This window comes from Pavona decussata, unplaced genomic scaffold (assembly GCF_977016875.1).
Source record: "Pavona decussata unplaced genomic scaffold, jaPavDecu1.1 SCAFFOLD_300, whole genome shotgun sequence".
Classification (NCBI taxonomy): domain Eukaryota; kingdom Metazoa; phylum Cnidaria; class Anthozoa; order Scleractinia; family Agariciidae; genus Pavona; species Pavona decussata.
The window spans coordinates 3,038,182-3,051,340 of record NW_028145697.1 but is presented as its reverse complement, the minus strand read 5'-3'; the positions used below and the strand labels follow the sequence as shown (position 1 = coordinate 3,051,340).

The 13,159-nt window shown below is 39.3% G+C and overlaps 1 protein-coding gene and 2 pseudogenes across 1 annotated transcript; 1 reads left to right on the top strand and 2 right to left on the bottom strand.

The window, feature by feature from the left end:
• Positions 1-2,685: 2,685 nt before the first annotated feature.
• Positions 2,686-4,851, bottom strand: LOC146454641 (uncharacterized; annotated as a pseudogene).
• Positions 4,852-5,392: 541 nt separating this feature from the next.
• LOC146454640 (uncharacterized) lies at positions 5,393-8,952 on the top strand (annotated as a pseudogene).
• Positions 8,953-8,993: 41 nt separating this feature from the next.
• Positions 8,994-11,667, bottom strand: LOC146454639 (uncharacterized). The gene has a single exon (XM_085095193.1). The coding sequence runs from the start codon at positions 11,664-11,666 to the stop codon at positions 10,851-10,853; it is 816 nt and encodes a 271-aa protein (XP_084951319.1). The 5' UTR covers position 11,667; the 3' UTR covers positions 8,994-10,850.
• Positions 11,668-13,159: the final 1,492 nt, after the last annotated feature.

Genomic DNA, 13,159 nt, shown 5'->3' with positions numbered 1-13,159 from the left:
CAACAGTTTTAGTTTTAACCTACGTAGAAATTCAACACAGTATTGTACATGTATACTTATGTAGAATTTAGCTCTTGGGGCACTTTTAACTTCCCTTACTTATAACTTCTTTTTTTTTTTCTTTTTCAGATTACAAGAAAGTTGTGATTACTTTTCATTACAATTTCTACTTCAAGACCTAATGCCTCGGCACATATTTTAAAATTTTAATTTGCACCATAATACTGATACATAGGGTGCATAATAATTATTATTGCAGTATTTACATTTATCATTTATCATCATTGTCTCTTTCTAATGCTGAGCCCCTAATTAGTGGATTGGTAACTTAATCCCTTATAATTCAACATTAACAAAACTAAGGAGACTTTCTAACTGCAGGAACTGGGTTGGTGGAAAGTTTAGGCACTGTTGAATCAGTGAAATATAATGAGCACTCACAAATGTCTCAAATCTCTATTGTCAAGTAATTGACCATCTAGGCCGCCAATATATTTACATGTTCAACATCAGATCTTGGGGGGGGGGGGGGGGGGTGTGGGTGTTGTACTGACACATTTCCTGGAACAAACCAATGCCCATGCGCTGCATACTGTAGATCAGTGTGTACGTCTATATAGGATCATGTGCTTCTTGTGTTCATTTATCCAGGAAGACATTTTCCTCAAGTCAATGCCACAAAGGATACTGGGCTTCATCTTTGCATAAAATGTATACTTCCTCCCTGGTGTGGGCGTGAATGCTTTGTTTTTAACTAATTCATGGACAAGTTTTTCAGTGTCACTCCTTGTGGATTTCTGAATGTGTTTTCCTGATCTCCAGAAAACTGACAGATTTGAGTCATAAAGTTTCATCATTGCTGTAGTCATCCCCAGTGAGTGACATATTCTGTCTAATGACTTCTGACTCGCACTTGGACCAAGCTTTTTCACAGCCTCCTTTATTATCTTGTTATAGAATTCCAGGAGCAAATCCAAGGGAATATTGGAACTTCCAGGCTTAGTTCTTACACCTCTGTTCCGAACCAAGCGGTGGGAGGCCTAAGGGCTTAACAATGCATGGACTTGGAACATCAAATATAAAGCCTGTAGTGAATACTTTGTAGATGAACCTTGTTGATGTTTCAGGTACATGAGAAAAAATTTCCAGCAACGAATGAGGCGACCACCATCATCTTCGGAAATGGCATCCCAGAAATTAAGAACAAGCATGCTGTAGTGATAGTACTGAAATGATACTCACCAAGTAAACACCGTATGCAACTCATCCACGACTATTAGCCTCAACCACCGTTGGAATTCACTGCTTGGATCTCGCACGACAGATAGGAACTTTTGGGTTAACACATTTTCTGCGGAAGCGTAGAGTACTCCAGTATTTCCATCAGGGACGTCCTTTTACAAATTGTCTTGCAGAGTTAGCTCTGCAGCTTTCAACTCAAACTCGTTATTTTTTAACTGCTCTTGCACAATGCTCCTTAGAGGAATTATTACAAGGATGATAGGAGGACAACCATTGAGTACGTTCCTCGCAAACGCATAGCTCTGATAAATTAAACTTTTGCCAAACCCGGTCGGCAGCATGGCAAACACATCTTTTCCCACAGGAATGGGATTTCAAAGAACAAAGGAACCTCCGCAGTCCTCCTTTTTCCTCTTCTCTCCAATCCCTCCTCGTTCACTTTTGTAATTTGCATAATTTTGCCGGCGCTTTTGCTCGCGTGATCTGAGGAAAAATGTAGGACTGCTCGCAGTCTATGGGGTGGCTTGGTCTGTCTTCATCTGTTTTTCGCATTCTTCGATCAAATCATTCATTGACTCTTGGAGTGACTTAAACCTTTGCTCAACTTGTTACAGGCGCTTCCTTTCCTGCATGCCCGGCAGGTACTTGGCATGCGTGGCCTTAAAGAATTTCCAAGCATGATTCAAGCTAACTAGCATCTTACCAACTGATACAGGGTCGCAATTTGAGTAAAGACAAGTGTGCAGTTGCTGCGTCTCAGCCTCAATGTAATTGGCAACTTTATTCCAGGAAGAAGCAAGCCTTTGTCTCTCACTTATTTTTCGTTGGCAGGCAACTTCAGTGAAAACGATCTGTGTATTTGGATAAGGTCCCTACAAAGTGAGTATCCTTCAAATGCTCTTTGTGTTGGAGGTAGGTTAACTGTAAAAGGAAGTGTAGAGGCTGTGATACCAATATCCAGGGGAATATCTTGGCTACCATAAACTGGCAGGTTGATTCCAGCATTAACTAAACTTATCTCCAAACCTGGATCAAGTTGGTCTCTTCCACAATCCATATACCATGATCGAATCCACTGGTTGGATCCATTCCACTCGAAGCACAGCTTGAAGCATTCGTGGCTCACAGAATCCAAGTAAAACAGGTCCTTTTTCTAATTCGTTGTCTGATTTCATAGAATTTTCCACGATGTTGTGTCCGCACAATAATTCGACGCGTTAAATTGACGTTTGTAAGCTTCAATTTCCACTTGTATAAACATATTTACAACAACGAGATACTCATAGAAAAACGAATTTTCCACGACGTGAAGGGATAAATAGTCAAACCATCATTGTCATTATAAGTTCTGGATGTTTGATTGTTAAATATCGGGAAACATTTCTTGCGGCAGGAAGTCAGCATCAACCAGTGCACACTTGATTGCAGTGGTTATACTTTTGTTCACTTGTTGGCAGTAAAGCGCGATCCATACTCAGTTTGACTGCAAAAATCCGACGGCCACTGAATTTTCTCTGGGTCTTCCTTGATGAAGACCGTGACAGGATTGGAAACATAACGAACTCGCACTGTGCGTACCTTACCAAGGCCAGGTGGTTCGAGTGCTTGGATAGCATCGCTGAACTTGGTGCTCGCGATTTCCCGTAGACCGCGCGGTCCTGACTGCTTGAAGGCTTTGTAGGTCAACAGCGGTCCACCAAAAAGAAGACATGCGGTCTTCATTGCCATTGAAGTGGGTTGGCCTTTCACCTCGTCCATCGTTGGTGATACAAATTTATTCAGGAACTGTGAAAACAATTAAAACATTCTTGATCGATCAGGTGTTTAACATAAATTGGATTACTTGTTTAGTTCGGGTTTAGGTACTGTAAATGTGGCAGAGTATACTCTAAACGAGCCGACTCATTTTCTATGGTTAATAGTACGAGAGTTTGAGAGGCAAGTTTTGCTTGTCGTTGCAGGTCCTACCGGCCGCAATTTGGTTTACAAATTTATTACGATTGCGGAACAATTTTCTAGTCACGTGAGATTTAAGAATATTGGGCCCTGAAGGTGCGGCTTAAAATTACTACTCTCACACTCCCCATTTGAATAAAAATTAACTTTAGAGATTTATTAACCTAGCTTACTTGCACTTCCGTATGCGATGTGTGGTCTCATTAACTCTTCTATGATCGATGTCTATGGAGTGCTAACCTCAACAAAGATGTCTTTTTGTGATTCTGCCCAACCAACGTAGTCAATTGCTCGGAGCAATGTTGACTTTTCAATTTCTTCTGGTGGCTGTGTGGGTTGCCTTTGCTGGAGGAGCTCGGAAGCGACATGATTGATGACGTGAAGGGCAGCTGCTTCTCTCAGGATGATGTCAAACTTTTTTGTTTTGGGCGGTGTTTGGCCTTCTGTAATGGCTTCATTGACTTCTATGATGAACTCTTTGTTGAGGGTGTCGACTGCTTCATTGGCTTGTTTGAACAGTTTGTATGAAGATCGCGAAGTATGCAGGTGGGCAATCTCTGCTGTGGGGTTGGTCTTAGGCATTTTGGAAATGTTATCAGAAATCGGTCTATCAAACCATGTGCTTGGTCCAAGAGAGTCAAGACACGAGCTGCAAACGGAACTTGTGTCGCTCCCAGTGTACAGAAATCTCGCGTGCTCTTTCAGTAATGTACCGGTAGGAAGCTTCTTCTCCCGAAAACAACTGGCAGAGATCTTGCACGTCTCTTGTGGCATTTTCTTCGTCTGACTTGAGCAGCTTGTATAGGACGTCATAAATTTCTCCGGACAGTAGGTAGCACTTGTTGTTGTCAGCTTTTTTTTTTAGTCCGGACGATGTGCGCTTTTGAATGACTGGTGAAGCGGAATCCATCTCGCTCAGCACTGCTGTCATTGGGGAGAGTGCGCATTCTTTGATGGCTTGTGATTTTCCGGTTGTTGGTGGGCCAACAAAGATAGTGTGGAAGTGATCAGCATACTTGCCAATCCTGCGATGAAGGCAGTCGTAGCGATGAGACTGGTTGATACGTATCTGGGATTGGTGCTCAAGGAATGCGACTTATTGCGGATGAAATTCCAAACATCTTCCGGGAAAAGTTGCTGGAATGGATCAGGAAGTGAAATAAATCGCCTTTGCAGGAGAGCCCAAGTGCTGTCTGGTTGTTTCCGAAGCTTTGCGAGTCGTGAACGTGGTTGAAATGAATAGTGTGAATCTTGCTTGCGTTGCATAAATGAAAGCGGCACGGTTTTTAATCTTTTTGTTTTGTAGTTGATTGAGTTTTTAAAAGTGATACTTAGCCTACTGTCTTTCAAATAAATTCGGGGGACTTGTGAAATTTGGTGCTAAAATAAAAACTCATAGAAGTAAGGTGGTCAAGACGTTGCATATGCGTAGACTAAAATCCCATACTGGTGCATGCAAAAAGAATTTAGAAGGGATCAGGTGAAAAAATCATTCGCTTCTCAAGCAAGGCCCAGGTGCTGGGAGATCACAAAAAACTGAGCTGCGCTCGAGTGAATTGAATAAACAACGAGTGAGGGACAAACTCTATTGTTCTAGTATAATTAATAAACTGATCAATGAAACAATATAGGCTATGGTTGTGTACAAAATACGTGAAATAAATAATAACACTGCCTTTTTCTGTAGATTGGTATAACATTCACAACAGTTAATTCACAAGAGTCCTCACATCCCCTTAAGGTGGTGTATAAGTAAATGTTGGAGGGCCAATTCACTTTTAGGCCTCATTTTTTTTATCTTTGATGTGCAGGTTGTGAAATTTGTCACTTAAGCACTGTTACAAAAGACATTGCTTTGTAATTACCTAAGACAAAAGAAACCGATGTTTGCTAGTTGAATGGACATTTCACATGTAACATTAAACTTTACTTTAGTCAAGATTTGTCCTTGCGAGGTACAGATATGAAATAAGACGTTAAGGGAAAGATGTATACAGTGAAACGACAGCGTGTAAATGGAGTGCAGGTTGGCTGCTCAACTGCAGATCTCAAGGAACAAGGCATCCTGCGTAGCTACGCTGAAGGGCGGTTTACTGGATACGATGACCTTCTCCTGAGCTATCTATGGGAGAAAGATTATACGTTGTCTTGGCTAAAAGAAGAGGGCCTCATTGCATTGAGCAGAATCTGTGGTATTTGCAGATCAGATATGAAATGGGTAGCACGTGGCAATCAATCGGATGGTTATGTCTGGGAATGCAGGAAACAGATAAATGCAAACGGCACCGGTGTGAGAGAAGTATCAGAGAGGGAACTGGTGGTGCCAGGATCTCGATCAGTGGCAAAATAAGGAAACAACTGGGTCTTGGAACAAATGCAGCGGTGGACTGGGACATGTTCTGCAGAGAGGTTTGTGAAGTCTCACTCTTCCAAAGGCGGGAGAAAATTGGCGGTCCTGGAAAACTAGTCCAAATAGACGAAAGCAAGAAAGAAAGTACCACAGAGGGCATGTGGTGGAGGACCAGTGGGTTTTCGGGGGTATCAAGGGAGATTCATGCAAATCCTTCATCGTAACAGTTGAGGATCGAAGTGAAGACACTATTAACGTTGATAAAGGAGTGGATCGCGCCAGGTACAACCATTGTGTCGGACGGCTGGAAGGCATACGTAAGCCTTCAGAAGGATGGGTATCTTCACAAGACAGTTAATCATTCGCTTGAATTTGTCAACGAGGAAGGCTTTAACACGAACAAGATCGAAGGCCACTGGCGGCAAGTGAAAGCCAAACTGACAACGCATGGTCGGAAAAAGGAACATTATTCTTATTTAGCAGAATTCAAGTGGAGGTACGTGCACCGCGACGAGGATCTGTGGAAGGTTTTCCTGGACGATGTGAAGAAGATTTATAAATTTTAAATAGTTTAAGGGACATTCATGCATAACTGTCAACAGAAATTTGAATAAGAGATGAAAAGTCCAGTTGCACACTACACCAGTGTATGAAAAGTGTGCAGAGTGGAAACCGTGAGAACAAGAGAATGATGCTTGTGTTAGTGTTGACGTAGCCCTTACCGGTCGTTTCGCTGCACTGCAGTTCAGTCGATTCGCTACATTTAAAAATTGACATATTCTCTAATATGTAAACTCAATTTGCTTCTCATGCAAACACTGTTAAAACGAGAAAGAGCTAAAATAATTTTTTACCCGAACTGGCTTTAAGAATAAGAAATAATCACAATTTCATACTAAACAGTGTAGCAAAACGACCGTGTAGCGAAGCGACCGGATACCGTTGTCACAGTTAATAACTTTTTTTTTTTTTTTTTTTTTTTTTTTTTTTTAAATTTATTTATTGACAATACAATCCATTTCATTGCCATACATACAATACAAATATACAATAGTTAATAGTAACAACAACTAACAATAGTTAATAATAGTTTTACAACACCGAAATTAGTGCCAGGCAACTTCTTACATTTCATTTTTCCTGTTATTTCCACAGTTACACAGTTACAGTTTACATATAGTACGTAATTTAACATAACTGTGGACTTGATCTTTAAAGAATCGTTTCCTCAAACATTCTCCATTTTTTCCTAAACGAATTGGTCTTATTCGATTTAAGAGAAATGTGCCTTTCAGTTTGATATTTATTTAATAAAATTCTCTTAAAGTGGCTAAAAGATGGTTTCGTTTCTTTACACCGGCAAGTCCACAGATACGTTTTTCCTAAAATAAGTATATAGTTTCGCAGATCCATCTCCTCCTCTAAGAACCCTAAAATAATCTCACAATATTTTAAAGAGAGGCCTACGCAACTGTTTAGTTTATTTAAAATTTTGTCACAAACTTCATTCCAAAAGGAGGTCGAGAAAGAACAATCAAAGAAAATATGAGATATCGTCTCTATAGTGTGATGACAGAAGGAGCAGTTGGGGTTAGAAGCATAGCCTATCTTACAAAGTAATTCATTTGTGTATAGAATTGAATTTAATACTTTATATTGAAAGGAACGTAGATAAGGTTCATTTGCGGCTCTCAGTGGCATCACAAATGCCTCCGAAAGTTGCTTATCCTCTAGATCGAATTCCACTCTCAACTTAGCCCATTTATTTGGTTTTTCGTATTTTTGCTTTATAAGATAGTGATAATAGTCACGGCACTTAAAATTTTCTAAATCAAAGATATTTTCTACGTCGGGCATGTGAAAGCGCAGTCTCAATGGAACTGATTGCCTTAGACCGGTCCATACTAAAAAGTTAGAGTTCTTTAATCCAGTAACTTTGACAACATTGAAAGATTCAATATTTGTCATATCATAAAGCAGATGATTTGTATATATGATATTGTTATCAAAAAAATGTTTATAAAAGACACTCTTGCCGTCAATCTTTATATCTCTGTTGTTCCATAAAATATACTTATATGTATTTTCGGGGTCCTCGACTTCTCTTAATTTAGACCACCACTCCAAAAGTTCTCGATAAAAGGTCGCTGAGATTGTTAATCGGTTGATATCATAGTTGCACTGAATTAAAAATAACCCCCCTTCGTATACCAAAAGATGATCAAGATATGACTTCCAAAATCCAGAGTAATCTGGGTCAACTATTCGTTTTAACCAGCTTAGCCTTAAAGCTTTAACCATACTTTCATAATCTAGCATTTTGAGGCCACCTTGGTCATAAGGTGCATAAGTTGAGAGTCTAATAACCTTGTCGTTACCGTTCCACAAAAATCGAAAAACCAAACTGTTGAATTCTTTTATGACTTCGAAAGGAGTACATAATACCGAACTAGGATAGATCATTGTTGGGAATAAAAGTGTTTTAATAATATTTACTTTGCCGTGAATTGATAATCCTCTTGACTTCCATAGATTTATTGTGTTCTTAATTTTTTTCAACCTCTGCTTAAAATTTTTCTCTACTAATATTTGTACATCATATGTAATATATATTCCTAAAAATTTGACACATGTTTTCCACTTAACCCCTAGTGGTTCATTCTCACAATTTTGAAGTGACCCAATCCACATTGCTTCTGTTTTAGCTACATTAAGTTTAAGTCCAGAGGCTTTCTCAAAACGTTCAAGTAATCCAAACAGGGCTCGGGCTGAATCCAAGTCTGATAGGACAGCAGTTGTGTCATCGGCAAATTGCAGTAATTTAGTTTCTAAACCGTCTATAGTTAATCCTTTAATATTTTCTTGATTCCTTATAGCAATCGCCAGTATTTCAACTGCGGTGACAAAAAGGTAGGGAGAAAGGGGGTCCCCCTGCCTCACTCCACGTGCTATATTGAAATAGCGAGAGCATAGGCCGTTGTTTATAACGCAACTTTGAACATCGTTGTAGAAAATTTTCACCCATCTTCTAAAATCTGGTCCAAAATTGAATTTTTCTAAGCATTTTTCAAGAAAATCCCATTCTAGACTGTCAAAAGCTTTTTCGAAGTCAATAAATAATAAAAGACCGGGTAGTTTCTTAACTTTCGTATATTCCATTATATCCAAAATTGAACGTATATTTTCGCTAATATTTCTGCCTGGGATATATCCTGATTGATTATTATGAATTAACCCAGGTAAAAGACGCTTCATTCTTTCAGCGATAACTTTTGAAGCTATCTTCGCATCAACGTTCAATAGGGAAATTGGCCTCCAGTTTTTTAGATCACAGCGATCTTGGTCTTTTTTCTCGATAAGTGTAATAATCGCCTGTCTTTGTGACGGGCTCATTGTTCCTTTAACAAAAGATTCATTAAAACTTTCAACTGAGGGATCGCCTACAAGATCCCAAAAGGTCTTATAAAATTCTACTGGTAGACCATCATTTCCGGGTACCTTGTTTAACGGAAGGGAATCTAAAACTTTTTTACATTCCTCTTTGCTTATTAATCCTTCACCAAGATAAGAAGAATCATTAGAGAGTGTTGGTATAGGTAAGTCTTCAAGGTGAAAATTAGGCTTATTTCCTTCGGAACCATCTCGTCTAGATTTATAAAGATTTTCATAAAAAGCGCGCTCCGCATCTAATATCTCGAAAGGGTCTGTTGAGATGACTCCACTCAGGCGAAGCTTCCGAATATGCTTCCTAACGTGATTTCGTTTTTCTAAATTTAAAAAGTATTTTGAATTCTTTTCCCCATGTTCATGCCATCGTGCGCGCGATCTGATTATTATACCTTCCACCTTTTTTTCATACAGATGTTCCATTTTTTCTTTCAAGACATTTAAAACTGATAAGTTTTCTTGACTGGGGCAGTTTTGATATGCTGCTGTAGCCTCTTGAAATTGTCTGTTTAAATGTTGTTCCTCTAAATGTCGTTGTTTACATTTGTTCATCGAATACAATCTAGAGTATTTCTTAACATTATATTTAACCCAGTCCCATACAGACCGCGGATCACTTAACTCTCGATTTCCTTGCCGTAACCAAGTTGGTAAGAGAAGATTTAATTCATTAACGTATTCTTTATCATTCAGAAGGGAGCAATTTAATTTCCAAAATCCAGGACCTTTTACCCGATCTTCAACATCCTGCAATTCTATCACTATTGCGGAGTGATCAGTTTTTATGGCTGAAATCATATCAACATGGCAAATATTATCAGATAAAAAATTTGAAATAAGCCAATAGTCCAACCTTGAAAATATTAAAGGATTTGATTGACTCCAGGTATAGCTTCATTTTGTTGGATTCTTTACTCGCCAAATGTCATGCAAATCCAGCTCGGACTGTAGCAGCTCAATTGTGTTAATCACAGATTTCCTTGGGATTTGATTGCCACCTCTTTTGTCAATAACTGGATTTAAAGGACAATTAAAATCTCCTCCCATGATAATGTTCTCGATATCATCAAGGTTTTTATTTACAATGGTTTGCAGGACTGTGTGGTAAAAGGCAACCAATTCCTTGTCTCGATTAGGGCCGTATATATTAACTAAAAGAGCGGGTTCTCCGCTCAGGAGTACTTTTAATATTATAAATCTACCATTTGCATCAATAACCGATTCCTTAATGACACAATCAAAATTATTCCTGATTAAAATTGCGACACCTCTTGCATTATTAGCCCCATGAGAGCAGATCAGCGTCGCACCCCATTCTCTTTGCCAAGAAACTTCATTCCCTTGGGTAGAATGTGTTTCTTGAAGGAAAACAACATCGGGTTTTTGTTTTCTGAGCCAAGTAAATATAGTTCGTCGTTTACGATAGTTGCCTATGCCTCTCGTATTTAAAGAAATGAATTTACCTCTCACCATTTGTGATGATAAGACATGTGAAATAGTCTAAATTTAGTAGAAGATGGATCTTTATATACCGGTTAATTACTGATAGCCACACAATTAAAATAATCGAACGATGTAAATAATTAATACTAACACAAGAAACGTTTGAGGAAAACAAAATATATGACTTGTAAAGAATTGCTAATAAAAATAAAGCGTACATAAGCAAACTGATTTGGAAGAAGTATTGCTCAAAATTCGCTCTTGTGCGACACTGCACAAGTAATCCCAGCGGACATGAAGACATCGCGCAGATGATTTTTGCGCTGTGCTCGCAAATGTGGAATAAAAAAGGTCTCATCACACTGCCATTTTACAAAATACAAAATACAAAGTTAGCAAAGCGGAAACCAAACTAAGCGACAGGAACCTCTCTTCCGTCAATATAAAGTTTTCCCTTAGTGAAACGCACCTTTTTACCATCTTCATACGCCTTTCTCATAGTTGGCAATGCTTTCTTGCGGGCATCAAAGTCACTAGGTGTAAAGTCTTCTACAATTCTTACCCCTTGTAGTATTTCCTTTCCATCTGCACTCTTTGCTGCTTGTAATAATTTTCTTTTAAAAGGCCTGCTGTAAAGCTTCGCGATAATAGGCCTTGGCTTATCGTCTCGTTTCTTCCCGGTGCGGTGGGCGTTCTCTACCTCGGCTGCTACATCTTCGAAGCCAAGAGAGGTGATGAAATCCAAAATTATCGACATACAGTCTTCGCCTTCATCCTCGTTAACACCAAGCACTCGAATATTAAATTCTCTAGAATACCGTTCTAGATGTTCCAACCTTTTTTTAAGATCGTCATTTCTTCTACGAAGATTATCTACCTCTTCGGCATTGAAGCTCACAAAGTTCAAGGATTCCTTCATGTTGTCGACATCGGCTTCTAGTTGCTGTTGCTTGGTCTTCAAACCATCTATTTCGTCAACTTTGAACATGACGCTTTCAATTTTTTGCAGCCTTTCGTTTGTGTTTCTTTGGAAGTCCTTTAAATCATCACTAAGTTTGGTTATTTGACCTGTGAGGTCAAGTCTCATCGATTTCAGTTCTTCGAGTACTTTGGCACTGGCCATGTTCGACTCGCTAATGTTTACAGCTTTCTTCTCCGAGAGGTTTTGCTGCTTACTGCTTCCTTCAGGCGCTAAGATTTTTCCAGATCGAAGACGACTTCCTGACATGAAGCATAGTAATCAAAGGCAACAAAATTTTAGACAGTTTGAGTTAAAATCAAAACTTTTGCGGAGCTCAGCACGGCACGTCTTACTCCATGCTATTCCCCCGAGGCTCCCCACAGTTAATAACTTACACCAGTGGCTTTGAAATGACTTTGACTGTCTTACAAAATTGAAGGCCAGCATGAGGGTTTGAAGTCATTTGCTGTTTTGTTAATAAAGGCTGAATATTACAAACTGAAATTGTGTTTATGCTGTCGAAGTTTTATTGTGCTTTACAAGTTGTCAGCAAAATGTCAGGTGCTTTAACCGCCGCTTCATCGTGATATAGTTGACTGGACATAATTCAAACTCCATTTTAGTTGGCCTCCCTTCCCGAGCGTTTTCAAACGATGGTTCGTAATTTTCGTGAAATAACCGTAATCGTGTGGTCTCACGCAAAAGAACGAGGCATAGTCATACATGTACATGTACCTGTAGTTTTTGACTTTTACCACGGTTACCATGTAGCCATTTTTGAAAATTGACCACTTTGTATCTGCGTAGCTACGTAGCCACTATTAAATTGACCACTTTGTATCTGCGTAGCCACTAGCCACTATTAAATTGACCACTTTGTATCTGCGTAGCCACGTAGCCACTCTTTTGAAAATTGACCACTTTGTATATGATCTACGTAGCCACGTAGCCACACTTTTCAGGATTACTTTTGGAGTTGCGGGGTATTCCCTAGTTAAGCCACATCTTACATTCTGTGCTGGATATCGGACAGAAAAAACACTTTAAAAAACAAGATACGCTATGATCTGTGCGTGCCTGCGAAAAGGCAAACTCACTGTAATCATGTGACCAAGTGTCGATGACCTTATGTAACAAAACACGAATTGTCCAACAAAATAAGACAAAAGAAAATGACATCCAAGTTTGTTCATTAAATTCTAGACTAAACAGAGTGGCTTCTCCTAGATCACCAAGTTGAGGGGCATTGATCTGAGAAATGAGGCATTCCTCATTTATGGTTATGAAACCAAGTTCCTGAATGGTCTTGAGGGCTAGCAGGTTAGTAAAACCGTTTGGCACCACAATAAACTTTACTTCGGACTCTACACTAGTATGGGGGTTCGCAACCCTTAGTACTGCTTCCCCCAGAGGCTTCAGGTTAGTTTTGTTCCACATATTCAGACGTACTGTTGTTGGAGACACCTGGTGTTTCCTTGCATGTTTCTGACAAATGATGTTGACATCGGCTGTACTATAGAGTTGAAATCTGACGTCATGGTCATTCATGGTTAAAGTAGCATTAATACTATCTTCCTTATGGCTTACAGCCATGAGCCACCCGTCATTATAATCATCATTACCATCTTGGGACTGCAACACTACATGTATGTTCTTGCATTTGGACTTAAAATGATTTCGACCCTTGCACTTGTCACATGTTTTTCCCCATGCAGGACATTTCTCTCTGTTTCTTTCATGTTTGTAACCATAGAAATTAC

Coding starts and splice junctions, on each gene's coding strand:
- LOC146454639 (XM_085095193.1), bottom strand. CDS start 11,666: ATGTCAGGAAGTCGTCTTCGATCTGGAAAAATCTTAGCGCCTGAAGGA.